Raw genomic sequence first — 27,476 nt, forward strand, 5'->3', positions numbered from 1 at the left:
TGTGTGTGTGTGTGTGTGTGTGTCTGCGTGTGTGTGTGTGTGTGTGTCCTCTGAGGGAGGGATCCTGGCACAATTTGCCCATATTGGGTTTTTATTTTAGATTGAGATTTTATTTGACCAAATTTCCCCAGTACCCACCCACAAAAACATGAATTGCTGCCTACGGCTAGACCTCATCAGTATTTGGGGTGACACTTCTGTCCAAGCAAAACTGGAGGGCTCTTGTGCGCGTGCCGGTCGGTTCAGGACCGTGACCAGTTCCACGCTGGAATCTGATGTCGGCCACATTTAAAAAAATCATGTGCTCAGCCAAACAAAAAAATCGCATCAATCGGATCAATAAATCCGGCCTGAGCACTACGGCTTGCAGTGATTGCAGTGATGAATTGCAGTACATCGTCACCTGTATCACAACGTATCGTGACGTCATTTTCCACAAGCTTTTGTCCAAAGCGACTTCCGATAAGTACATCTACAGTACATTCACGGTACATTTGCAGTACATTTACCGTACATCGTGAAATCAAACCAATTGTCTTTCACCGTCACAGCCAGTTAAACCTTCTGTAGGAATAAGTTATAATGTTCATTGTTTACCGATTGGAACTCAATGCAATTATGGACTATATGAGTGTCTGATTTACTTTAATGGTAATGTGAAGTTTTTGTAGTTTATTTGAAATAGCATTCCTTTCAATCAATGTCATACTGTGTATTTAAATGCAAGACAAAATATATGTTAATTAAGACTATAACAACTAGTAGACTAGTAGAACTTTGAATTAACTTTAGGATAATTATAATTAAGTACATCGTATCAATTTAATATTCAAGGACATCCCCCGGTCTTTAAAACACACCTGGGCAAGGGAAAAACTCCCAGGAAGGAAGGGCTCCCCCTTCCAGGATGGCTGGGCTGCGATGGATGAGCGGGCAACGTTAATAGCATTACATGGCAAGTATGAGGTTTCGGGTTTATTAGGTTATCGTGCTGGTGAATGGCCAACACAGATAAAGTAGAAATGTGGTCAGCATCAGGAAGAGTCCAGACTGGCGAGGGACTCCAGCCGCCATATCTGTCCTGCATCCATGTTCATAGCACAACAATTCGTGTGGGGAGGAGTTGACATTTCAAGCCAGGCAAGGCATTACGACATCACCCCCATCGCAGACGGACGGACACACACACACACACACACACACGCACACATACACGCACGCACGCACACACACACACACACACACACACACACACAGAGACAGACACCCATGTAAGATAATTATAAAGGTGCTAAAGTTACACCCTGTGGGAGGAAACAGAAGGGCTCATTAAAATCAAAGCAGTCTCTACGTCCACTCGCGGCATTTTTCAGTCGGCAACCTCATTAGGGTCAAGACGGGATGACTGAGAAGCCCCCAAAACAAAGAAGATATGTTTTTATATATATATACATTATTCTTATTCTTAATACTATTATCATAATAATAATAATAATAATAATAATAATAATAATTACAACAATAACAATAATAATAACAATAATAATAATAATTATTATTATTATTGTTATTATTATTATTATTATTATTATTATTATTATTATTATTATTATTATTGTTGTTATTATTATTATTATTTTTTTTTATAATAAATTAAAATAAAGCTGTTTTTTATATTTATATTTTTAGATTTTATAAAATATAATATTTAAAAAGGCAGATTTTGAAATTAAAATTAGACCTCTTGGCCTTGTTTTGCCTCTATACACTGAAAATTTGGATTAAAGTCGTCGTATGAACCATGAAAAAAAAAATGTATTTAATTTGCTGAACCTATTTTGGGGGGTTTTCCTCAACTTAAATGTTCCAGGTTGTTGTACAATTTTTTATTATTTTTTTTTAAGTGGAGCCGATGAAATGACTCATTCTTATCAGTGGCGGCCAGTGCACCAGGGCCGCCACGTCTCCGGCTCCCCGCTCGGCGGCGGTGACAGTGATCCATGTCTTCCCAGGGAGCGTCTATACAGGACGCGCCGAGCGTTATTATACCACTGTGCCGTGTGGTGGAGGAGAGGCATGGGGAGAGGGGGAGAGGGAGTTCATTGTAGTCTGTGACACGCCGGGGGATTTTCTCTGCCCTGAGATCGTACGCGTGACCCTGGCAAACGCCGCATTTAAGGTCGAGTCGGCGAGTGATGCGTACAATATTTAGATCATTGCACTTTCTGAATATTGAATATGAAAAAGCCCTGAGGCGTCAACCAGCAGCTTCACTCCATCCAGGTGTATTTTAACCAGGGAATAAATGCATTTAGGGTAAATCAAATGAACCAGTTCATTCATTCAGAGGGAGCTTGGCTTATGTACTGTATATTTACTGTATTTATATGAAACAAAACTATTAGCAACTACCATATCTTTCCCAGATTAACCAAATGAAATCCTATGTGTACTGGCGGGGTCCTCCACATGCTGATATTATACATTATATTCATCATTTTCGGCTAATTTTTAATTTCTTTTTTGGACGCAGTGAGCTCTGCAATAAGAGTTAATACATAGGACAATATAACAGACACGTTTATATTTGCGGCACAAGTTCATTGTGCTCTGTTAAAAAGTTGAATATTTATCCAAATTGAACTCATCCGGAAAAAGGTGTGAGAATTATTTTTAGTAGCTGTAGTATTAGTATTCGTATTATTATTGTCATTGATATTTTTATTGTTACTATTTGAGGTTTTCACAATACAGTCAATCACAGACGCCCTTGTGCTCTCTTTTTACTATAAGTAATAGTATTCGTTTTGGAATCATCCTTCGTCAGATCGTCACCATTACATGGACTGGCTTGTGTACTGGATAGTTCACTGGCCAGCAACAGCGCCGCGACGCAGGAAATGATACAGCTTGTGTTTTCACAAATATCAAGCGCGGAGTGACAATGTTGGACTGCAGCACTCACGGCAGGACTTCGGCCAAAAAGCCGGGACATCGACGGGGAATATAAGAAAAACGCGGACGGCTCTCGGTGCCAGCATCTGAGCGATGGCAGTTAAAAGGCCCCGTCGAGACCGCTTTTTAAAAAAATGTCATTATGGGGAATTGCAGAGAGCGGACGCGTTGGACCACGTAAGTCAACCCTGTTCGGCTTGTCAGAGGAGTTCAGAGGATGCAGAGGTGGAGCTGTATGTACATTATCTTGCGGCGTTTTTTTATTTTATTTATTTTATTTTCTTTAAAGAAAATCACCTGCTCCGAAGATTCCTTCATTTCTCCGAACTGTCGAGGAAAATAATGGATGGCGAGAAGTCAGCCAAGGCGAAAATATTCCGGCCAAATGAACTTCAGACCCTTCATTAGAGAGTCGGCGTAGTTGTCACCGCGTCGCGCTCCGTTATGTCCTGTCACATTTACTGCTCTGGACCCACACACTCCATACCCCGACTATGGAGATAAAGAGGCTCTCGGCTGGGATGGCCGTCTCGCTTTCCTACAGTAGTGCCCGGGACCATATAACATCTCCTAAACGGGGGGGGAGGCACCCATCATCGCAGCTTCCGATCCGTGTCCCCGGTAGCGCTCTGGGGCCCTTGTAGCCCCCATATGAGGGAAGAGAGCTAATAGAATATGAGCCCCCCCCCTGATAGGCATTCCTTCCCGGCAGTGGTTTCTTTAAGGCTCATGAACTGCCAAAATGCTCCGCCGCCAGTTCCTGCCAAAGGCTTAAAAAGGGAGGGACATTTACACATCGTCCTGCCTCATAACCTCTAATGAGTGCCGGGGCTGGATAATACTCCCGTTTGGACTGGGGTCGAAGCTTCATATTCAATTGCGCTGTTTTATTTCTTTTTTATCTATTTATTTATTTATTTATTTTTAGGGTAGAGCATGTGAATGCCCTCCCGTGTGAACGATTTTGTCGGGGTGGCCAGCTTGTGCGCCGGAGCGCATGATAAAAAAAAATAAAATTAAAAGAGCGCTGCTCTCGTACACCTTGGGATACTCTTGTGACTCAAATTTCACACAATTCCTGATAACGTGAGCGTGGAGTTCCTCATGTGCCAGGGGTCCAATCCAGCCATAAGGATGATATGGATTTTTTTTTATCTAAATAAAAATAATATCCCAGTTTGTATTTTGGGTGTGAAATTTGAAAACCACGCTATTTTTCCTGAGAAACTGAGAAATGCTGGAAGACATTTTAAGTAAGATTTTTCCTGTGCATAGAAACCTTTTTTGTACTGTATGTTCTGTATATTTTTCCGGTCTATATATGGCTATTGGTTTCGTCTTTTTGGGGGAGCATTTCTTTTTGTACATTTGTAAAAAAAATAAAATAAAAAATGGACTTTTCTTGTTTGCTGAATTTTTTTTTTTATTTTTTCCCCAGACTTTTAAGCGCATTGTCTGTACAGCAATGCACCGATCTTTCCCACGACAAATTCCTCGCGTATACGTCCGTGAAACAGGGCGAAAGCAGCAACTTTGAGAAATGAGGGAGAAAGAGAGAGGGAGGGAGATAGAGAGATCAGATGGGGGTGTGGAAAATTAGATGGGGTGCTTTACGACACAAGGTCTCTTAAATGCAACGCGGAAAAGCTTTGACCCTTAGACACCACTGTCGCCTCCCCCTCACACACACACACACACACACACAGGAAAGAGAAAAAGAAAGAGAGAGAGAGAGAGAGAGAGAGAGAGATAGGGTGCGGGACTGCGGGAGGGTTATGAGATGGAAGAAATACGTGTGCTCGGTGCGAAAGAGACAGAGAGATTATGCATGTGAGGGAGAAATCGGATCTCCGGGGGAGGCATCGAGCAAAGAGGGTGGGATAGATGAGTGGCAGAGAGAGAGAGAGAGAGAGAGAGAGAGAGAGAGAGAGAGAGGACAGAGAGAGGGAGAGAGAGAGAGAGATGGGGAGCGATGGAGGTGCTTAAACAAGAGCCCTCATACGGGAGCAGAATTAGGGCTGTGCTGTGTTGAAAGAATTTAATATCACGAGCAATGAATCACGGGGAATTTAGCGTTTTACGGATATATTTATCACTCATATCTACTTAGGAATTCATAATCCCAAATATGATACCGATGAAAGACGATATACGACAACATTAAATTATCCCTCCCCCTACTAAGAGGGAGCTTGAGGTCCTTATAATGTGGCAGGCACACACACAAACTCACTCACACATATATCTCTAGCTGCTTCCACACATGCACCGCAACCTTGAAATTCCTCTGGACATTACCCGGGGGAGCTGTGTGTGTGAACGCAAATGAATGAATCAGCTGGACCGGACATTAACCAGATTTCACCCAGCCGGCACCCCAGTGCAAAGTGTGCGTAATGTCCGATTCAGCGCTATGTGTGAACAGAGCAGGTGATTGTCGGCAGAATTCCCGGCGAGCAAGTGGGCGTGCAAATGTCACGTGTTGATGACGTCTCTATCATGCGACTGGCACGACAGAGACGTCATCAACACGCCCACGCGCCGAGGGTGAAGAAGGGTAGTTTATGTCATAACATACAAAGACAAAGAAGAAGAAGATAATATATGTTTATATTGCAGATGCGTCCAAATACATAGAGTATCAATGCAAAAAAAGTCACAATTACTGATAGAGATGCACCGATTGCAACTCTTGGCCAATTCCGATTTCTCACCTCCCGATTCAGATTTTCATTCAATTTTATGTTCATAATAAAAAATTGTTGTCCAATAATTTTGAGTTTGTATCTGTGATCGGAGAAATCAAATTTTCTTATGATTTGGTCTCATTGGGTATATCTGCTGTACGTCAATGGCAAACGCATTGACAGCAGCACATAATTGACTACCACTGCAATTTCACCACAATAGTGAGATTGCTGATTTTGACACTATGTTTGTTATTGTTCATTATTGTTCATTATTCACTATGGAACAATAATAGAACATGAAACTGCCTCTAAGAGTTCCAATAAAATAAAATACAACATGGAACCGTCACTGAGTTCCAATAACATTGAATATGGGACTGTCACCAAGTTTCAGTGTAATGCAACCTGTAACTCTCACTGAGTTTAGATAGGACCCAACATACTGTATAACTAATATGGAAATGTCCTTTCTATTATATTTATATGTTACTTGCATTCCAAAAACAAATTGCAATAATTGCAAAAAAATAAAAAATGAATAAATGGCAGACTCTTCTCACCCTCGTTCACTGGATGTCCTCCTTCGCTCACCGTGCGTTAAACCAACTGTGGTAAACGCGCCTGTGATAGACAATCTCCGGTTTTGGGCTACATGTGTGAAAGGGTAACTCTGGAAAATTTCCGCACCTGATTATGTGTGAAAGAAGCTTAAGACCTTCTATAAAGCAACCCTAAGATCCCAATATGTTGCATTATGACATGCAACATATAGGGAGCGTAAGCAAGTATAAGTCGCGTTTTTAGCTCATTTCAGCTAAAAAAAAAAAAATTCACGCAGATAAGAAATAGCAAGCTTTAAAGAAAAGGAGAAAATCAATGTGAAATATATACTTAAAATGATGTTATCTAAAATACATAGTCTGTGGATGTCTAAAACAAAAGGTAAAAAATGGAATGAAAATATAACTGAGGAGGAGATATGTTGAAGATGCAGGAAGCAGCAGAGTGCAGGGAGGGAGGAAGGAAGGGAGGGCTCGTGCCCGTACTCAGATCCAGGGACTTTGGAAAGATACCGGGGTGTTTCTATTTTATTTTATTTTTTTCTTTCATTTTATTCCCACACCTGAAAAAGCAGGAGGAGCGAGACCATTTTCTCCCCTTTCTCATTAAGAGTTCCTGGGCCGTGGCATTTACTGATAAACCGCCAGTCTCTCTCTCTCTCTCTCTCTCTCGCTCTCTCTCTCTCTTCCTCGCTGTCTTTGTCTTTGTCTCCCTGTCATATTATCTCTGGCAGTCTACCTCAAGCCCCTTGTGCGTGTTAAGGAGAGCGGGAATGACGGGCAACTGGCAGGCGGATATCTGTTTGTTTGGTCGGGGAGCATTGTCTCAGCTGCATCGCCTCGTGCCTCCACCATCAACAACAGATGTTTCCTGAGCCCCAATGAGGCGGATGGATGGACGGATGGATAGATAGATAGATAGATAGATAGATAGATAGATAGATAGATAGATAGATAGAAAGATAGAAAGATAGATAGAAAGATAGAAAGATAGATAGATAGATAGATAGATAGATAGATAGATAGATAGATAGATAGATAGATAGATAGATAGATAGATAGATAGATAGATAGATAGATAGATAGATAGATAGAAAGATAGAAAGATAGATAGAAAGATAGAAAGATAGATAGAAAGATAGAAAGATAGATAGAAAGATAGAAAGATAGATAGATAGATAGATAGATAGATAGATAGATAGATAGATAGATAGATAGATAGATAGAAAGATAGAAAGATAGATAGAAAGATAGATAGATAGATAGATAGATAGATAGATAGATAGATAGATAGATAGATAGATAGATAGATAGATAGATAGATAGCGCAGACCAGTGCACTCGGTGGAGTCTACAACTTACTGTAAGTTATTGTCATTTCAAAGTGAACACATATTTCACGCGATGGGATGTTGTGTTGGGGAAAGGGAAAGGAAGGAGGTGGAGGAAAAGGCGGAGTGCGGGAGGTTTCGGACGGACGGGCGGATGCAATATGCCGCCCGGGCTACACGCGGCGACAGACATCTGTCCCGCGAACAGGGGGCTGTGGTTGGTGCGGGCACAACCCGTCCGCTCTTCAAAAGGAGCCCGCTCAGCCTCATCAGGCCGACGCTCCTCAGCCAGGTGGACAATTTGCCGATAACGCGGAGGCTGACAAGCGCATCGCAGCAAATTGATGATGATTTGGTGAAAGACGAGCGCACGCTGTCCCCGAGCGGATGCTCTCACACATTTCAGCGCTTTTAAAAACTCGACACACGCGCGCCCTCATCCCTCGCTTTCATTCATGACGGAAATGGGATTAAGCCTGTGTGTTCTGGGGCGGCGGCGGTGGTGGCGGGGAGGGCGGGTGGGGGCCGCTGTTGGTGGATCCGGGGTGTCTCTATTAGCGGCAATTCAGCATTGACCCCGACCCCCTAAAACCCCACCCCCACCCACCGTATATCATCAGATCGGGATGAATGGGATCGTCTCCCGTTAATACACATGTGACACGGTGCCGGTCGGTTATTTCAACGCGCCGAGCCATTAATCCGGTAATAGAGTCAAACGCAAAAAAAAAAAAAGTCTGCCACTGACTTTCGTGCGGCCGACTCAGCAATTTTTCTCGCCGCACCCCCCCACTCGACTCTCTGCTCCGGCTGAAGGCGGCGCAGGGTTATTGATCTTCATAAAGGCGGTATTTTGGTGTTAGGCGAGGGGCAGGGGAGACTGTAATGAAAGGTTTTTAACCCGCGTGTTCGGGGGTTTAGCGGCTCGATCGGCCGGCCAAGGTTGCCAGGTGCTACGCGCAGCACATTTCCAGACCGCTGGCTGGAAGGGATCGATGCGGATACATCTTTGTCTGATTACAGAGATGTGCGGCCATTGATAGTGGAGAAAAAGAGTGTGTGTGTGTGTGTGTGTGTGTCTGGGTGTTGGTGTTATCACTGGTCCAGCCAGAAACAGAACACAGATGCCAGTCTCACACGTAGGAAATAAATCCCCCCCCCATCCGCTTCTCTTGATCTTTTTTTTTTATTTTGATCGCCACGGATCGACTGCGAAGTTTCGGAACGGATCAGACACCGCGGAGTATCCTTCCTTTCCCCTGAGGGTCCGGTGCATCGGAAAGAAACACACCTCGCCGCAGATGCCCCTCCCGTTTTCAACATCTGCTCCTGGGTCCGTCATGGCACCAGATGCTCCCGTTGATGCCGTCCCCAACCCCCTCCCGCGCCACGCCGGGCCCCTGGAACCCGAGCGGAAATTTCCGCTTGGCAGCCAGTCAGCCGGGCCGGCCCGCCTCCCCCCCCCCCCCCCCTTCACGGGCGCTGCCGCTGGCCCCTTAAACGATGGTCCACTCCCCCGTCCACTTGGACGTCGCGTGGCCTGGAAATCGACGAGAGCTTGAGGCGCCGCCGATTCCTTTCCTTCGCCTTCTTTCTCTGACTTGAGTCGTCTCGCTCTCCGTCTGTCTCTCTCTGTAGAACTCAGACACACACAATCACACACACACACACACACACACACACACACACACGCGCACACACACACACACACACACACACACAGGGCGACATCTCCTACCTAATCAAGTTAGAGGATTGCCTTGTCCTGATGAATTGGAGCTTGTAGCACCGCTCGGTGGAGGGCCTCCTCCTCCTCCTCCTCATGCCGGGCTCCCTCCCAGCCGACAGCTAGATCAGGCCCCCGGGAGGAGCGCAGGGTGAACACCGCCCGCCCGCACACACGGATGAATGTTTTGCGGGAGGACCTATTTCGGGAGAAAAGACCTGCTGGATTTGCGCCACAGCCTCTGCGCCGGTCAAAACGTAGAGCGGGCGCAAAAAAAGGAAGCGGGCGCGTGCGTGATCACCGGCGCGGGATTTATTTACACCTCGCAGCTTGAATAATTTGGCATCCGGGGACGAGCGGGCACGAAATTGTCGCGCAGCGTCATAATGTGTGTAACGCCCATAAACAGCACGGAATTAATAGTGACACTCAATTGGCGTGTTTGTCGCGGCGAGAACACTCCTCAGAATTCAGGCTGGAAAATCTTTGCTTTGCGCCCGAATGCAGATCGTGTCTCGCAGCCACGCCGAGACGTAATTATTCCACTCCAGTCCTAACCTGGAGTGGAATAACCTTGAGTTGATGTCCGCTGTGCACGAGCTTAATAGGTCTCGTACTTCGCATCAATCTCGTCTGCAATTTCGCCCAAAAAAAGCGTCATCCCCCTACAGTTGTTGTCAATAATGGCGAGCGGGGCAGGTAGTTTAAATTCATGAACGAGAAGGCCCATAAAAACAGATTTGAACCCGCTGGAGATGGCTTTTTGGCTATTTGCGGTCGCGATGCAAAGGCGGCGTACGAGGAGAGGCTTGGTAAACAGGACGGGGTGGAGTGGGGTGGGATGGCGGGTGGGCAGCTCCACGGAAGATGAAATTCTTCACATAACACCGTGGGCACCGGTATACACTTACAAGCCACACAAAACCCATCATGTAGCGCTCTTGTCCTCAGACGCTCATCTGGATTCAGCGAGTGTGCCTCATCAGCGCCTGGACAGGACTGGAAAGGCATATAGATTGATCCACCGATGAAACTGTGTCACGGGAGAAATAGAAGCCAGTCATCAGTTATTATTCTTTAATCAATCAGCCCAGAAATCGGTCTGATGTTTTGTTATCCTTCTCGGCCATGATGACTAACTCCACCCTTCTCTTTCTTTTTTGTCTTGTTTGCGTAGGAGAACCCGTACATGTGCAACAACGAATGTGACGCCAGCACAGAGGAACTGGCGCACCCTCCGGAGCTCATGTTTGACTTCGAGGGGCGCAACCCCACCACGTTCTGGCAATCCACGTCCTGGAAGAAGTACCCCAAGGCCCTGCTCGTCAACATCACCCTCTCCTGGAATAAGACCATCGAGCTGACCGACGACATCGTCTTCACCTTCGAGTCGGGCCGGCCTGAGCAGATGGTCCTGGAGAAGTCACTGGATTACGGTCGGACCTGGCAGCCCTACCAGTTCTACGCCACCGACTGCCTGGACGCCTTCACCATGGAGCCCAAGACGGCGCAGGATCTCACCCAGCACACCCTGCTCGACATCATCTGCACCGAAGAGTACTCGCGGGGCTACGTGTGGAAGTACGACAAGACGGTGCGCTTCGAGATCAAGGACCGCTTTGCGCTGTTCGCCGGGCCCCGCCTCCACAACATGGCATCGCTGTACGGCCAGCTGGACACCACCAAGAACCTGAGAGACTTCTTCACCATCACCGACCTGCGGGTGCGTCTCCTCCGTCCGGCCACGGGGGCCACCATGGTGGACGAGAACAACCTGTCCAGATACTTTTACGCCATCTCCGACATCAAAGTCCAGGGCAGGTAAGGCTTTAATTGAGGAAAACTCTTGTTCTCTAACGGTTGTAAACAAAGGTCGTACCTTCATCTGTCAGTACACCGGACGACATTCTGCGATCGTTGCTGATGCTTGGTTGCATTGCGTCGTGGCCAGCGTTAAATCGAAATACATTTATCATCACCACGCTTCCCAATTAGGCAAGCCGTTTGTAACAAAGTGCACGGTTCACCCGTTGTCAGCATGTCTTAATTAACTAAGTTGCTCGGGGCTTGCTGAACCAGTCCATTTAGGACGACAAACTCACTCAGCTGTCCGTTAGCCCGTGGAAGACATTAAATGTAGCATCTCGGCTGTCAGGTCACCGCGAGTTCTAATTAGTGTTTGATGTATGGCCTCCCCAGAGAGTCCTTAAACCCGAAAAACCACAGAAAAAGCCAACACCCCCCTCTTTTTGCGGAGGCCAACGCAGGAGTCACCGGGGCACGGGCTTAAGTGGGTCTCTTTTACACGGTGCCATTTATTTTATTTTTTTTTCCAATTGAACCGACGTGTGTTTGGTTGTCGGGGAGAGGGAAATGTATTGAATGATTTAATTACTATTGTTGGGCTTTTCACACGTGAGAGAATCGCGGCACAGCACCACAGACGAACGGAACACAACTTTAGTCCTGGGATACTGGAGCTGAAGGCCGCGAGACAAGACTTTGGCGGACGGCTGTTTTTGACACCTCGCACATGAGCATGAAGACGGAGTCCGACCCATGTGGTAGCTTGACTATTCAACTCTTCTTCGGGGTGAGGAGGGACACGAGAACCCTTCTCTCCTCTGACTCCCTCCCGTCTCGTTGGTTGAGGGGAACGGGGGTCTCTCCCAGAGCCAAAGTAGGTCAAGCCGAGGACACCGAAGAGGACGATCGTAAAGTTTGCAGAAGCGGTCCCCTCTTTTTATTGTCGTCCGTCCCGCATCCGTCCCCTCCATCCGTCCCCTCCATCCGTCGAAAACCAACAGCGCTGTTACAGCCCGGTTAACAAGGAGGGGACCGCCCTCCCGATCAATGTAAGATATTAAAAATCTAACCGAGCATGGAGCCGCCCGTCAGACACGCACGCTGCTGTCGCAGTTTTATTGTGTTGCGGGTAAGATAAAATAAAAAGGGGGGAAGAGTGAGAGAGGGAGGTGAAGAGAGAGAGAGAGAGAGAGAGAGAGTGAGCACAGGGGGGAAACTAGGGAGGCTTTTCCAATTATCTGCTGTCTGATTTTGGCATAATAGCTCTGCTTATCTTTTCTCTAGGTACAGTAACTGTGGCCGGCAATTTTGTAGGCACACGCTCCCTTGCTCCCTGTCTCTCTCCCTCTCTCTCTCTCTCTCTCTCTCTCTCTCTCTCTCTCCTTCTCTCTCTCTTTATTTTTCCTCTCTGCTCTCCTCCTCCTCCTCTTTCTCGCTCCCTCCTATGATCAATACAGTGTAATTAAAGCCGGAGAAGTTTCAGAATCCTAAAAGACTTGTGCCCTCCCCTCTCTCTCTCTCTCTCTCTCTCTCTCCCTCCCTCTCTCTCTCCCTCTCTCTCTCTCTCTCCCTCCCTCTCTCTCCCTCTCTCTCTCTCTCGCTCAGCAAAGTAGTGTCTCTGAAGGGAGGGAGCGGCGGGAGTGGGGGAGTTCTGTCCTGAATTATACATGGAGACACAAACCCGGTCCCATTCCCCCTTTCCGACACTCCTGGGATAAACATGTAGTCTCCAGACTTCCACTGTCGGCCCTCCTACACCACCCGCCCCCCACCCCCCCTCCCCCGGGAAAAACACACATACACACACACACACACACACACAAACACACACATAGAGATTAGACCCATTAGAAATGGCTGTAGGAAGGCTCACTTTACCGTAAAAAGAGACGCTACGGCATTTCGTGGCCCTCAAGCGAGCCAGCGACGAGGCAGATTGCCACCGGAATTGTAAAGGGTGGCACAGAGGCATCTGGCCTTGGCTGTGTGCCAAAGACGGCGTGTCCAAATTTCTGGAACATATATATTCTCCGCATTGAAGCGTCCCGCCGCGCGGTTTGTTATTTTGCTCCCGATCACGCCGGAGATTTTTAGTCGTTCCCCTCGGACGTCGGACATTTTGCGGCTCGCGCGAACGGCGAGGCTCCGTCCCGTTCCGGCTGTGTCCAATAACAATTCAAACGGGGCTTTTTTCCCTATAGAGACTATACAGGAAAGAGAAAAAAAAACAAAAAAACGAAAGGGGAGGAAAGTTTGTTTCACCAATTTGCCTTTGCGCCTGTGGGAGGTGTGATTCAATTTCCCAAGCAGACCGGTGCCGCGGGGCATTATCAGGGAAGGTCAGCAGCAACCTCAAGGGTTCACGTTCACTTTTGCTGCGGTCGGCGGCGGAGGGCCGGGAGGTAATTCACCTGAAGCAGCAGAATTAGTTATTAGGGAGGCTGGCCGACTTCCTTTGGGGGCCACGGAATCGCGTCCGGCTCATGCGGCGCCGGTTGCTATTCGACGTGCGTCCGCCAGCCCGGAGCAGCTCGCAAAACAAAACCCTGCGATTCCCAAAAGGAGACGCCGAAGAAAGGAGCCAAACCAGTGAGTTGGCTTTGGTTCCCTCGCCGGGTGGACCGTGGTTTGGAGAGTTGGAAATCTGCCATGGCCTTTGCTCGTCGAAAGGGATGCTGATCTCTTTTTGAAATGTCAGGGGCGTTCCTTTTGAAATGACCAGCTGACAACTATGTTCTTTATTTATTTATTTATTTGTTTGTTTGTTTATTTATTTATTTATTTGTTTATTTTTTATGTATTTATCTATGTATTTATTTATTTATTTATTTGTAATTTATTTGTCTATTTATGAATTTATTTTAATGTTATTATTTATTTATAAAGCTCATTGTGTGGCCCTGGTCTCACGGGGACCTTGAGGGCCGTGACGGAGTGGTATGGCAGCGGCCCGGCGGATTTAGCCACGTCTTTCAAAATCGCCTCCCAAAACCCCGCTCGCTCATGTGATGTTTTGTCGTCGTTTCATCTTTTAGTTCTTTCACATTTTTTCTTGGCGTCGCACCCTCCCTCTCGTCCCTCGTTTGCGTCAAATCCCTGTCCCCCGTCGCCTCGTTCCGCCGAGAGTTGCGCTTTCTGCCGCGTCCGTCAAAGCGCTCTGTGAAATTTTCTTTAAGCCCCGTATAAATAGACGTCTTGTTACTATTATCCACTTCTATTATTATTCCTATTAGTCATTGTTCTTATTATATGTAAGCATTTTAAGGGACTTTTTTTTCTCCAAATGAAACCAGGTCACTGTGAATGAATAATGGATTTGTCGTTTGGATTGTCGGGGTTCACGCCGTTGTTGTTTCCATTACAGATCATAGATCAGCAGTTTGGCGAGTGATGGATCGTTTGGATCTCCCTTCAGGGGGAGAAACAAACAAAAAAAAAAAATCTTTTTTTTAATTTTTTTCTTTTCGCTTTTCCTTGCTCTTCCTCTCGCTCTTTCCCCTCCCCAAGCGGTTGCTTGGCTCTGCTCTTAGGCCCTGCCCACGCTCAGACAGATAATCCATTTGTGCTAATTTCACGTCTCTTCCTGCCCACTTCCCAACTTAAATAAGTCATTCTGCTTGTCTGGCCTCCTTTAATCTCTTGTGTGTGTGTGTGTGTGTGTGTCTCTCTCTCTCTCTCTCTCTCTCTCTCTCTCTCTCTCTCTCTCTCTCTCTCTCTCTGTCTCTTCCCCTTATGCCGCCATAAGCATCTATTTACCTTGTGCTGCACTCTGCATTTCAGCCCTTTTTTCTCATTCTCTTGGCGTCAGCAGTTTGTGTTTGCTGCTGTATCCGTGGGGGGCGGTGGGGGATAGGGCGGTTCGGCGCATGGCCTCGCGGGGAGCTCACCTGCCTCTACGTAGCCGGATTCAAGCCGCAGCCGCCCCCAGAAGCGGGACGTGCCCTTAAACCCCATAACTGTGGCGCTAATGTGTGTTACCGGGTTATAGCGGCGTGACCTCGCCCCGACCCCGGTGTGAGTTTCGGGCGGAGGTGGGTGGGCGGGTTTTCTTGCAAAGGCTGGCGGGGCACGTGAGGTGTTGGAAATACATCCCACTCATTCCTTTGCACCATTTATCATCCTGACACAGTGCTATGCAACAACAAATATGGTGCAGGGCTTTCGTTTAGTCTGCGTGTTAATTCATAATTAATTATGAACAAATATGAATGCTAATAATAACAATCCTAATAATCATAATATGTATAATTATTATTATTATTATTATTATTATTATTATTATTATTATTATTATTATTATTACAAAAACATTATTTTTAGCATTATTAGTAGTAATAATAATAATACTTAATAATACCAGCTAATTAATATCACTAGTATTAATGATAATCGTATTATTATTATTGTTTCATTGGAAAACTTGTTATAATAATGATATAATGCTAATTATTAATGATTTATATAAAAATATAAAATATAATAATAATAATAATAATAATAATAATAATAATAATTTGTTATTATTATTATTATTATTATTATTATTATTATTATTATTATTATTATTATTATCATCATCATCATTATAATTATTATTATAATAAATCTAGCTGCAGCCCTGTTCGCAATACTGATGAATTCATTAAGATTAATGTTATAACTAACTACAATTCAAGATGACATATAACCAGGGTTCCCCGTTCCTCCAGTCAAAGCCAATAATAACTGTTTTTTTTGTTTTTGTTTTTTTATCATAGACGTATCTATTTTCCTAATTGAATGAAACAAAAACAAAGCAATGTGTGTACCGGGTAGACGTTCTCTGCAGTATGAGACATTGGCTTCTCTGTGGCATCGAGAACACAAAAACAAAAATAATGCAATTATTTCACAACACAGACACAATTAATACATGTTCCTTTCACTGTGTAATTTATTATGCTTATTGTTATAACTAGCTCCAATTCAGGAAGACATACAACCAAATGAATTGTCTGTAATGGAATACACCCTTATGTTATATTGACACATCTGATTTTGGCTATGTAGTAGTAACGTCTAGTAGACTACCATTAATTGGATTTTGGCTTAATATCTAAGGACTAATACAAATGTATGCTGGGATGTACAGGTAAATAAAGACATAGGTATCTGTAGAAATATAAAAGGCAATGTTTTTTTTTTGTTTTTCACCCTGGTGGGTGTCGGCATACAGCTGTCCTCTCAGACGCTGATATTTGACATCTGTGTCGCGTTGCGGGGGGTTGCAGTGATCCAGCGTGTTCTCCCCTCTGCTCAGACAGTTAATAAACTGCTTGCATTTCGGGAGTCTCTGTCTTAAATTCCCTTTTTTTTAACCCCGGGAACGATAACTAGAGAGTCCGGGCGCCGTCGCACTGCAGCCGTGCAGCCGCGGCGCGTCCTGCGAGTTGGTTCCGGATGTCCCGGGTACCTTGTGGGGGCGCCCCAAAGAGGGGGCAGGGGGGGCCACCGCCACCCTGATACAATCGCTGACCCCCCCCCCACCCCACCCGCTGACATCACCTCATGAGTCCCAACCAATCAAAAGTTTTGAAATGTGTTTGTTTTTTTTGTTTTTTAGAAGCGCTCTCTGCTCATTTCTCAGCCACTCTTCTATTCCATTCCATTCCAAATCGCTCGCCTCTCGAGCGAGTGTTGAGCAGTTGTGAGAGCGTAGGGAGGGTCAAGCTCACGCTCGCAGAGATGCTGCCTCGCCAGGATGGTTTTCCGTTCACACCAATGATAACAGTGTGTGTTTACTGCAGATTCATTTATTTTCGTTTCCTCATTAAATGAAACAACCCCCCACATGTGGATTGGGTTTTCGTGTGCCAGCCCTATGAAAAATTGATGGGGGCGCCGCTGGTCAGGCGATGATGACGCATTGAGGCAGTGACGCTTCTCTGTGACTTCTCTGTGTAGTCTGCCATGTGTTCACGTGGCCTTAACAGAGGTGAAAAAAACACTCTTTTTTTCATTACTCCTTCCACAAATTCAGCTCCATGTGGATGAAACTTGGACGACAGCTTGTCTGGACTGCCCCGAATACACTCACTATCATTCATGTCCGTGGGTTTGATGGTTTCTGAAGGCCAGAAGGCCAGACTTTGTATCGGGCGACACCCCTTATAATGTAAAATATAATAACATTATTATTGCAGTCATTTTTATAATAATAATAATTATTATTGCAAAATAATAATAATTATTATTATTAACATTATTATAAGTAGTAGTAAGAATAATATTTATGATTATTAGTGTGCTTATTATTATTATCATTATTATTATTATTATTATTATTATTATTATTATTATTATTATTATTATTATTATTATTATTATTATTAATACATAGGTGCATTATGGAACTCAGTGGCCTTTATGACAAATCGACCTGACCTGATCTGCATGTCCCGTTTTGAAGCAGCCTTTGTGGTTCCGCTCTGTTAATACCGGGTTCCTGGCATCCAGCATCATTACGCGCAACCGTACAATTGCAAAGGTATTATCGCAGAGAAAACCCGCGGGCCAAGCAACGGCTTCACATACCGCAGTTGAAAGCGTCTTTTTATTTTTCTTCTCCTTCAATCATGGCTTCAGAGCGAGTTGAGAGGAAGGCTTTCGTGTGTCACCCCTGATCCGGATCAGTCGCCAGCACCACATACACCACCACGCACCCCCCCCCCCCCCAAGTAAATCAGTATTCTGTGCACACTCCTTGTCATGTCTTTCTTTCATTTCGGCTCCTTCCTGACTTTTTTTTTTTTTTTTTTTTTTTTTAAGGATTTACTTTACCGCGCCCGTGGCTCCACCGGTGAGATTGATTTGGCTGAGCCGGACAATCTGCCTTAACTCAAACGCCACAAATCTCAGCTCTCCCTACCCCTCCTTTATTCCTTTCTGTCTGTCTCTCCTTGCCTCCCTCTCACCCTTCATCCATCTATCCATCCATGCATCCTCTCTCTTCCCTTTCTCTGTATCCCCCCTGACAATTTTTTTCACACATCACAAAAATACAATTCCAGCCACATTTCTGAATAAATTCTTATTTGCGACTCTAAACAAATACTAGGGTTAAAAACAAATGATTTGATCATCATGTTATACAGGTCAGTTTTGTGAGTCACTCGATAAGTACAACATTTCTGATAAGGGCAATTAAAATCGTACTAGTACTCCATATAAAAATATGTGGTTGATGTTTAGTTGATGTCATTTATCATTGATGTTCTCATTTGTCATGATTCAATAGTTTGTTAAGATATATAAACCCTTTTTGTTTCTAACACCCGCTTTAGTATGAGGCCATCAGCTTCATCTGAGAGGTAAAACGTGCAATTTCAGTTTGGGGTGGAAATCGCCAGGGATCTCACAATACGATATTATCGTATTATCGTATACTCGGGTCCCAACACAATGTCATTGCGATTCTATATGTTTTGCAAGACACCAAATATTGCGATATGATACTGCAATATATTATTATTAATAGTATAATAATAATAATAATAATAATAATAATAATAATAATAATAATAATAATAATAATAATAATAACATATAATAACAATATAATTCTAATTTTAATAATTATTATTATTATGATTATGATTATTATGATTAAGATGATGATGGTGATTATTATTATTATTATTATTATTATTATTATTATTAATAATAATAATTCATTTAGTTTGCTGTGTCTCAATGAAAAGTCTCTCCAACTTTAGGAATCCTGCACACACAGTATTGTGTATGATTATTATGATTGCCGGATGTACTTTTGCTCCTGTAATGCCTGAATTGGCCGCATTAGTGTGGACATGGCCTATTACTCACGGCCCTTAATTTAAATACAAAATGTATTTTTTATTTTGTGATACTATGCTGTATTCACCGCCCCCGCCTCCCCCACCCCAAACCTCATTGAGGCTGCTTTTTCTCCGGGCCCGGAGCCGAAAACAAAACAAGGTGAGCCGAGTGGAAAACGAGGCTCCCTGTTGCAAATAGCCCTGACATGTGATTTATTGGTTGTGGAACCATCCGTCTTCTCAGGGTAAAACTTACCAGAGCCAAATCAGGGATCCCAGGTCTCCCGACGCCGACAAACCCCCAACACTAGCCACCAATCCTCCGTTGGAATTACCGTTCACGTTTGTTAGAATTCTCTCCCCTCCACCGTGAGTTCCGTCTCGCTTCCCCAACCCCCGCTACATCCTGCCTCCCATCCTTCCACGTGCACTGCAGAGGAGAGAGAGTGTGTGTGTGTGTGTGTGTGTGTGTGTGTGTGTGTGTGTGTGTGTGTGTGTGTGTGTGTGTGTGTGTGTGTGTGTGTGTGTGTGTGTGTGTGTGTGTGCGCGTCCAGGCATGCGTCCAGGTGTGGGCGTGTATCCGGCGCAAGCTCGGCGGCCTGAATAGCCGAGCTGGCATCTGACATCTTCTTATCGGACTAATTGGGTATTCCCAGCTGCGGCGAAACCTCCCCGGGTCGTACACCTGTGAACCGTGACGGCGGTAATGGTAGGAGGAAAAACAGCGAAAGGGAAACTAATTTTAAACAAAGAGGGAGGGGGAGGGATGCGGGAGCGTCGAGCGGCGCGTCCGGAGGCCACGGCGGCGCATCATCTGCGAGCGGAGCGCGGCCGACGGCGACGCCGGGGCGCTCCGTCCCGACGCGCCCTCCGAGGCGGACGGACTATACCCGCGCGACAGGGCGCAAATGCGCAACGGTGCCAATGTGCTTCCTGTCAAATCACAGCCCCGGTTCAGATGGCTCATTAGCGCTCATTAAGAAAATCTTCTTCAAAAAGCGAGCGCGTTCGACCGAAGACCGCGAGCGGTTCAGGGAAGTCAGTTGGACGGCTGCCGCGAAAGGGCAGAGGGTTGAAAGACGGTAAGGAAGTCAACTGAGAGTCGGACGAACGACTCAAAGACCCGACCCAACTCCCTGCTTAGCTGCGACGGGATGAGTCATTTCTAGCTCTATTTCCACCGCTAGCGCAAAACAACGACGACGGTGGTTACAAGCGCGCCGGGTTACGCTGTCAAGTTGTGAGCAAAACCCGACGGGTGACTCATCTCCAATATGTCTCGGATTTGATACTTGATTGTATAAATTCTCGTATCCCCGATACTGCAATCACCATGAGCTCTGTGTCACAGCATGTAGTACGACCGTGGGGCGGCCGCGCGTGGGCGAGTCGGGCGGGAGCCTGAAGTTTTCCCGTGGTTTGATGCGAGACTAGATATGTGGGTGTGAGAGAGTCAAAGAAACGACATGTTTTGAGGTGAAGTGTGTTTAATCATTACGCTAACAGCTCTTATGTCTTACCCATTAGTGTGTTTAAAAGGATGCAGTGACTGATAATCGGATCTATCTCTAGAATGCCGTGGCTTTGGCTCGCGGAAAGTGGCTGGTAGCTTCAAAATCCAGCAGCCCCGTTGGCGCGCGAACCAAAAAAGTACATTTCGAGCCCTGGTTACTGTGCAAGGTGGCAATTTAATGTATGTGCAAATTTTGCGGCATGTTTAATGCAGGCTTACAAAATGGGGCGTATTCCGTATGTATGTAAATATCAAGTGTCGTACTGGCAAGAAACCTTACACAGGACTCTATTGTAATGAAAACGTGTAAAACTTTATATTTAGTGTAGCAGGCGACGTTGGGAAAATAAAGAAGCATTTCTGGTTTAATAATCTTGGGGAAAAAAACCCCAAACCAAACTAATCCTAATCCGAACCTTGGGCGCTTTCAATTAAAATTATTATTTTTTTAATCCCGAAAAAGAAGGCGCCTCGAGTGTTTTTTTTCTCCCCTTTTTCAAAGCGATTGTTAACAAAACACAACAGCCTGTCTGTATTGGACGCCCCACTAAGTAATCGCCGCAATTACAGTAATTGGGGCTGATTTAGAATTTAGAAAGCCCACGAGGGGCTGGCACTTATTACCGCATTAGACACAGGCAGTTTGTCCAAAATCATTACGGCAACGATGGAGGAGGGGTGGGGGTGGGGGGGGGGGGTGGGCACAACTGTCGTAGAGATACCAGCGCAGTTTCGTCAGCGTGTCTGGATTCGCCGTTAACGGCTGCGTCCGCCGCTCATGACCCATTTGAACCATCACTCGGGAGACGCTTTCGCGAGGCGCTGAACGTCCGCCGCGTCAAACCCAATCATAATTTCCTTGGGTGTGTTGTCGGGTTCTTTTTGGCACTGTAACAAATATCGATGGCACCGTCCAAAAAAAAAAAGAGGGGGCTTCAATCGAGAAGTCATTCAGCGCGCAGTTAAACTCCGAGTCGCCGACTGTCCCAGCTGTCGACGGTGGCTGATACGAATCCACACGGAATTTTGACAAAATCGCTTTGACAGTTCCCAAAATGCGTAGTTTGAAAAAGCGGCGTGTCAGAGAATCTGCTACAATTTCGGAAAATTCCGTTCATTTATTGAACATCTTTTTAACATGGTAAAAGTAGCATCTTTTTAGACTTTAAAAATAAATGGCGCTATACCTAAAGTGGCTTCATATAGCATATGACACAAATATATAATTTATATAATTATAATACTATTGTATAATAAGTCTTTATATGATTTAGTCTGGCAGTTTTGCCTACCACACTCAGGGGCCTCCGGCGAAGAGACACAGACGAGAGTGGGCTGGGTGGAATAGGCCCAGGAGCAGATGGTCACGTGTCTGCTCTCCACGGGCTCCTCTCCTGAGTGTGTGTGGGGATGGGGGTTTTACCTGTTGCTCATTAGGCCAACCAATGAGCAACAGGTATGCAGCCACACTGATCCTGGGCCCCAATTACTTAGACCCAGGACAGGTGTGGCTGCTCAAACCACACCATCCCCACACCACATTTGGAATAATATAATTTAATTCAATAATGTGGGCTTTTGTTTATTATTATTATTATTAATATTATTATTATTATTACTATTATTATAGTTGTTGTTGTTGTTATTTATTTTTATTATTATGGTTGTTGTTGTTTTTGTTATCATAAAACAAGTGTACTATTGCTTTTTTTTTCTTAATATCCAGGCTGTCTGTATTTATGTGAGCATGGGAAAAGTGGGGACTGGAGTTTTAAGAGTCTTTAAGCCCTCGCTTTACCTCCAGGTGCACCGTGGCTTTAGGCCTGTCCTTTTCCGAGTACATATTCTACCTTTACTTAAAAACCTCCTCCCTCCCATGGCCCTTACCTCTCTCACATACAAATGACCAAGGATGAAAGCGAGAAGGATTTTTTGTTCCCTCCGCCCTGTCTTGCTGCATCAACCCCCCTCCCCACCGCCCCCTCCACCTTTCCCAAAAGACAATCCCACCGAAAACCCATTGTTCTCTTTCCCAAGCCTTATATATCCAGTTTTACTTATAAATCCAATTTTATTTTCCTCCATGCCCAACAAAAAAAGAACCTCGGACTTGTGTACTCATACATTCGTCTGGGAAAAACTTGACAACATATATTGTTCTTTGCAGCAGGGTTTCACTGAGGATAAAGTCTAACCCGAAAAATAAAGAGTGCTTTTTTGTTCGATTGAAGATACTTAAAGTCCCTGCAAAGCGATAATAAATATGCGTTCTTGGTTTGTCACACCACCGGAAATATGTGTTATTAACCACACAGCCAACCTTGAATGGTTAAAAAAATCGGCGAGTATATAAAATTAGGTTTCAAAATTGTGGGGGGGGGGGGCAGTTCCCTCTGCTCTGAGACACTGGGGGCGTGTCCCCTGAAGGCCCTGAAACCCCGACACCCTGAGGGCCGCTGCAGCAACAGACTCTCGTTCAGTGAGCACAAAGCGCACGCCTACTGAGTCAAAGAACAAGTCGCTCGCACACATTCTCCAGCTGGAGCTACGGGGGGGGGGGGCATGAGTTGTTTTGCTAGTGGCCGGTGAAAAGTATTTACACAGAAACATCAAGTTTTTTACCAAATTAAGTCCCATAGCGACGGAGAGTAACGGGGAGAGGCGCGTGAGGTGGCACGGGACCCACAGGTTTTGTTTTTTTTGTTTCGTTCATTCCGTTTCGCAGTGATCGGAGCAGAGGCTTGACTCAGTTGTGTTTAAAAAAAAAGTTTCATACGAGGAGGAAACTAACAGAAATATATACAACTAAGATAAAAACACTCTGTTTTTTATTCGTTTTGGCCGGAGAAACAGGAACCGAAATGCGCAGTGGGCCGGAGACACTCCCTCTCCGTTACGCAGTGAACGGGACAGCCCCTCAACTCAGTTGTGTTTAAACATTTAGTTTCATACAAGTACGAAACAAATGAAAATAAATACATACATATCTATATATACAATGAATACATCTGTCTACAACGCTGTCTAGACCGGAGATCGCTCCCTCTCCACGTCGATCGCTCCCTCTCCACGTCGATCGCTCCCTCTCATGCAAAACCGACCAAAATCCTTCGTTATTTGCGGAATCGTCCCGTAAATACAGAGAGACAAATAATGGATGGGGGCACCCTTCAGATGACGAAGCAAACCGACCATTCCACGAAAAACAATTAAAAAATAGTTCTCTTGCAAAGCTCGATTCACACCGAATCGGAACACGCATCCGACGCACACGTCTGATCCTCCCCCACAGGGGCCGTGGGATGAACTGCGCCTGGGTTTCGCATCCCATGATACATGTATGTCAGGGAAAATGGGAGAGCTTGTTTTTTTTCCAGCACAACAGTGAGCGGCTTGCTCAGCTCGCCATTTACCATGTTCCGTGAATGAGAATTTAAAAACCCATTTATATAGTATAGTTTATACAGCACTATTAACTCTGTGAGATGCATTGATCCTGAGAGTGGTGACATCCAATGTCGTCATCGATAACGTCATTGTTTTATGACGGTGACCTATTAACTCAGTTTGAAGCCCGATGCCATTCGAAAAAAAAAAGAAAAAAGTCAAAAAAGCAGTCGAAGCGGCCTCCGAAGGGACCTTGGCAAGTCCAGACAGCCAATCCTACAGGTTAGAACAAAGGATGAAGCCACGACCCTCTCCGTGGCTTTCTGAAGGCCGGTATTTTTGTGGCGGACCGATGGGCGGATGGACCCTCCCGGTTTCGGTGACACCAGGGTTTTCTCCTCCGCCGTACAGGGAACGTCGCCCGGATCAGGGCACGGAGGGGGGAACGCTCCTCTGAAAACACTCATTTTCATTCCCACCGCGAGAGGGAAAGTTCACGCTTCGATTTGATCAAACCTCGCTAACGATCATGTTGGAGCGCCGCTCAGATGATAACGCGGCGTTGATTTTCTTCGCATTGATTTCCCTTTGGCGGCCGTTGCCCCCCGCCCCGCCCGGGCCCCCCCCCTTTATTCCGCAACATAATTGGATTCGTGTCTCGTCCCCGGACGCGTCCGGCACCGACGATGACCTGCGTGACAGGTCGGAGCCGAGCGTCCCCGGGGGGCCGTGGCTCTCCCACCCACCGCCAAGCTCAGGGTGCACGGCTGGTTGACCGGTGGGTGAAGGGGGGAGTTCTGCGTGTGTGTGTGTGTGTGTGTGTGTGTGTGTGTGTGTGTGTGTGTGTGTGTGTGTGTGTGTGTGTGTGTGTGTGTACGGGAGCACCAGGGCGTGCATGTACGTGTTTGCTACTTGGAGCGTGTCTGGGTTTAGAACATTTTTTTTATTTTATTTATTTTTTATTAAATTAAATAAAAAATCCCCACCCGGGGGGCAATATCTACGGCCCCGTTTTCGATCCAGACCTCCAAATCCGGTTTGACAGTAACCGCTCAAATTGAAAAATCATTGCACGCGCGCGCGCACACACGCACGCACACACACACACACACACACACACACACACACACACACACACACACACACACACACACACACACACACACACACACACACACACACACACACACACACACACACACACAAGAGAGGCGTAATCACAAACGTGTTCACGCGGGCTGCATTTTTGATTCCTAGATTACCATACATTACCTCAGCGTAAAAAAAGAAATAAATGAATGAACCGATTAAACGCCGAGACATTGCCATCCAGTCCAGTATTGAGTCCAAAATGGCCGGCACCGGGATCAGAAAAGCAGAAACCTTGGTTTCCTTTTTCCAGTCTGATTCCTGTTTTTTTTTTGTGTGTGTGTGTGTGTTTTTTTTTTGGTTTTTTTTTCCACTGCTCACATGAGAATAGTCAATTTCCTCCATTGTGAGGAACGTCCAGAGTGGGGCTTTTCGGTACGACTTCCCCGTTCCTGTTCGACGGAGGGCACTCAACATTCAGGCGGTGACCCATTTCATTAATGGAGAGGCCTTTTCAGACGCCCGGTCCTCCCGGGCGGCGGCGGCGGCGGGCGGGCGGCGGTGGGGGCGTAATGGGGCCCTCCTGTCAGGGTGTCATGACTAATCCTCTCATTGACCTCTCCTTCGCTCGGCAGCCCGCTCCGCCGCGCGGCCGATTAGCGGCGGATCCGCCGCAGTAGGGCGAGTCGGTCCGAGGTGGCGGCGGCTGCGGAAGGAGAAAGACGGATGGACGTGCGGAGGGAGAGAGAGGGATGGACGTGCGGAGGGAGAGAGAGGGATGGACGTGCGGAGGGAGGGAGAGGGATGGACGTGCGCTGGGAGATCACACGCCACGTCTCACATGCAGATGTGGACGTGAGGAAGGGTCTCGGTGGGAAGTGAATGTCAAACTCACAGCCGGTCCTAGTGTCCCCTTGTGTTGGCTCATTTAGTTTCTGTTATTTTAGCATGAGATAGATAGACAGACAGACAGACAGATAGATAGATAGATAGATAGATAGACAGACAGATAGATAGATAGATAGATAGATAGATAGATAGATAGATAGATAGATAGGCAGGAAGACAGACAGATAGATAGATAGATAGATAGATAGACAGATAGATAGATAGATAGATAGATAGACAGACAGATAGATAGATAGATAGATAGATAGATAGATAGATAGATAGATAGACAGACAGACAGACAGACAGATAGATAGATAGATAGATAGATAGATAGATAGATAGGCAGGAAGACAGACAGATAGATAGATAGATAGATAGATACTGTAGATTAGACAGATAGACAGATAGATAGATAGATAGATAGATAGATAGATAGATAGATAGATAGATAGATAGATAGATAGATAGATAGATAGATAGATAGATAGGCAGGAAGACAGACAGACAGACAGATAGACAGATAGATAGATAGATAGATAGATAGATAGATAGATAGATAGATAGATAGATAGATAGATAGATAGATAGATAGATCCCTCCCTGGAGGGATGCATATCTGTGAATCCATGAATATCTGTGAATCTGGTTCAATTTATTTCACACCATTGGCACCATTGATTTTTTTGGTTTATTTAATTTTTTTGCAGTGTGGAAAGCCACCAAACCTCTCTTAGCCAACCACCCGTTCAAGACACACACACACACACACACAGACACACAGACACACACACACACACACACACACACAGACAAATCTGTGCTGGATATGTCGGTGTGCATCATATGGGAGGAGATCTCTCCTTGGACGGTGGAGGAGAAGGCGCCATATGGCGTTACGTTGGAGCTACACAAACTGTACCAGTGGTGGTTGGGGGGAGAAGTGTTGACAGCACTGGTGCGTCTGTTTTGTTTTTTCCACCCAGGGCTGTACACACACACACGCACACACACACACACACACACACACACACACACACACACACACACGCAACACACAGGTGCTGTTGGCGTGATAACATTCGAAAACCATCTTTTCCAGCCATTTGATTCAGATCTCGAGACGTGGGATGAATAATAATCACTGTGGGGGGTGGGGATAAAAAAGCGCTTGATAATGGGATCGTTCAGTCATGAAAAGCCCGTTTCACCGAGTTATCTTTTCGCCGAGGCCGCCGAATGTGGGCGCTTATTATGCGCGGCAATCCGCCGGCGCTTCAGCCTTCAAGCAGAACAGCGGCGCACAATGGGGCGGGGATCGACAAAGGCGGGAAGAATAACAACCGGCACAAAGGGAGAGGGGAGCCCAAACCCTCCTGCCCTGAATGCTTCCAGACCCCTGCGCGCGTCACCCAACCCGGCGGAGAGCCCGGGCGAGGGGCGAGGGGTGGCGGGCGAGGGGAGGCGGGCGAGGGGAGGCGGGCTGAAGATGGCGCTAACGGAGGAGAGCCCGGGCGAGGGCCGAGGGGCAAGATGGCGGTTCGAGGGAGAGGACGGGGTAAGTGAGGGTGTGAGGGTCAATGAGCGCCACGTGACCCGAAAGTCGAGTCATTTCTCTGAAAAAAAAGGAAATCAAGAAAGAAGGCGTAAATAATGGAAATGAGCAACTTCCATCATTTACTGTCGCAAGCTCAAA

General features: G+C 45.9%; 1 protein-coding gene across 1 annotated transcript in view; it reads left to right on the forward strand.

The window, feature by feature from the left end:
• Positions 1 to 27,476, forward strand: part of ntng1a (netrin g1a) — a gene marked incomplete at both ends in the record, with an annotated part of 99,662 nt that overhangs the window by 28,945 nt on the left and 43,241 nt on the right. The window contains one exon of the mRNA XM_080020089.1: positions 10,440 to 11,083. Coding sequence (XP_079876215.1) covers positions 10,440 to 11,083 — 644 coding nt within the window. The remainder of the gene's footprint in view (positions 1 to 10,439; positions 11,084 to 27,476) is intronic.

This window comes from Zeus faber (assembly GCF_960531495.2).
Source record: "Zeus faber genome assembly, chromosome: 19".
Lineage (NCBI taxonomy): Eukaryota > Metazoa > Chordata > Actinopteri > Zeiformes > Zeidae > Zeus > Zeus faber.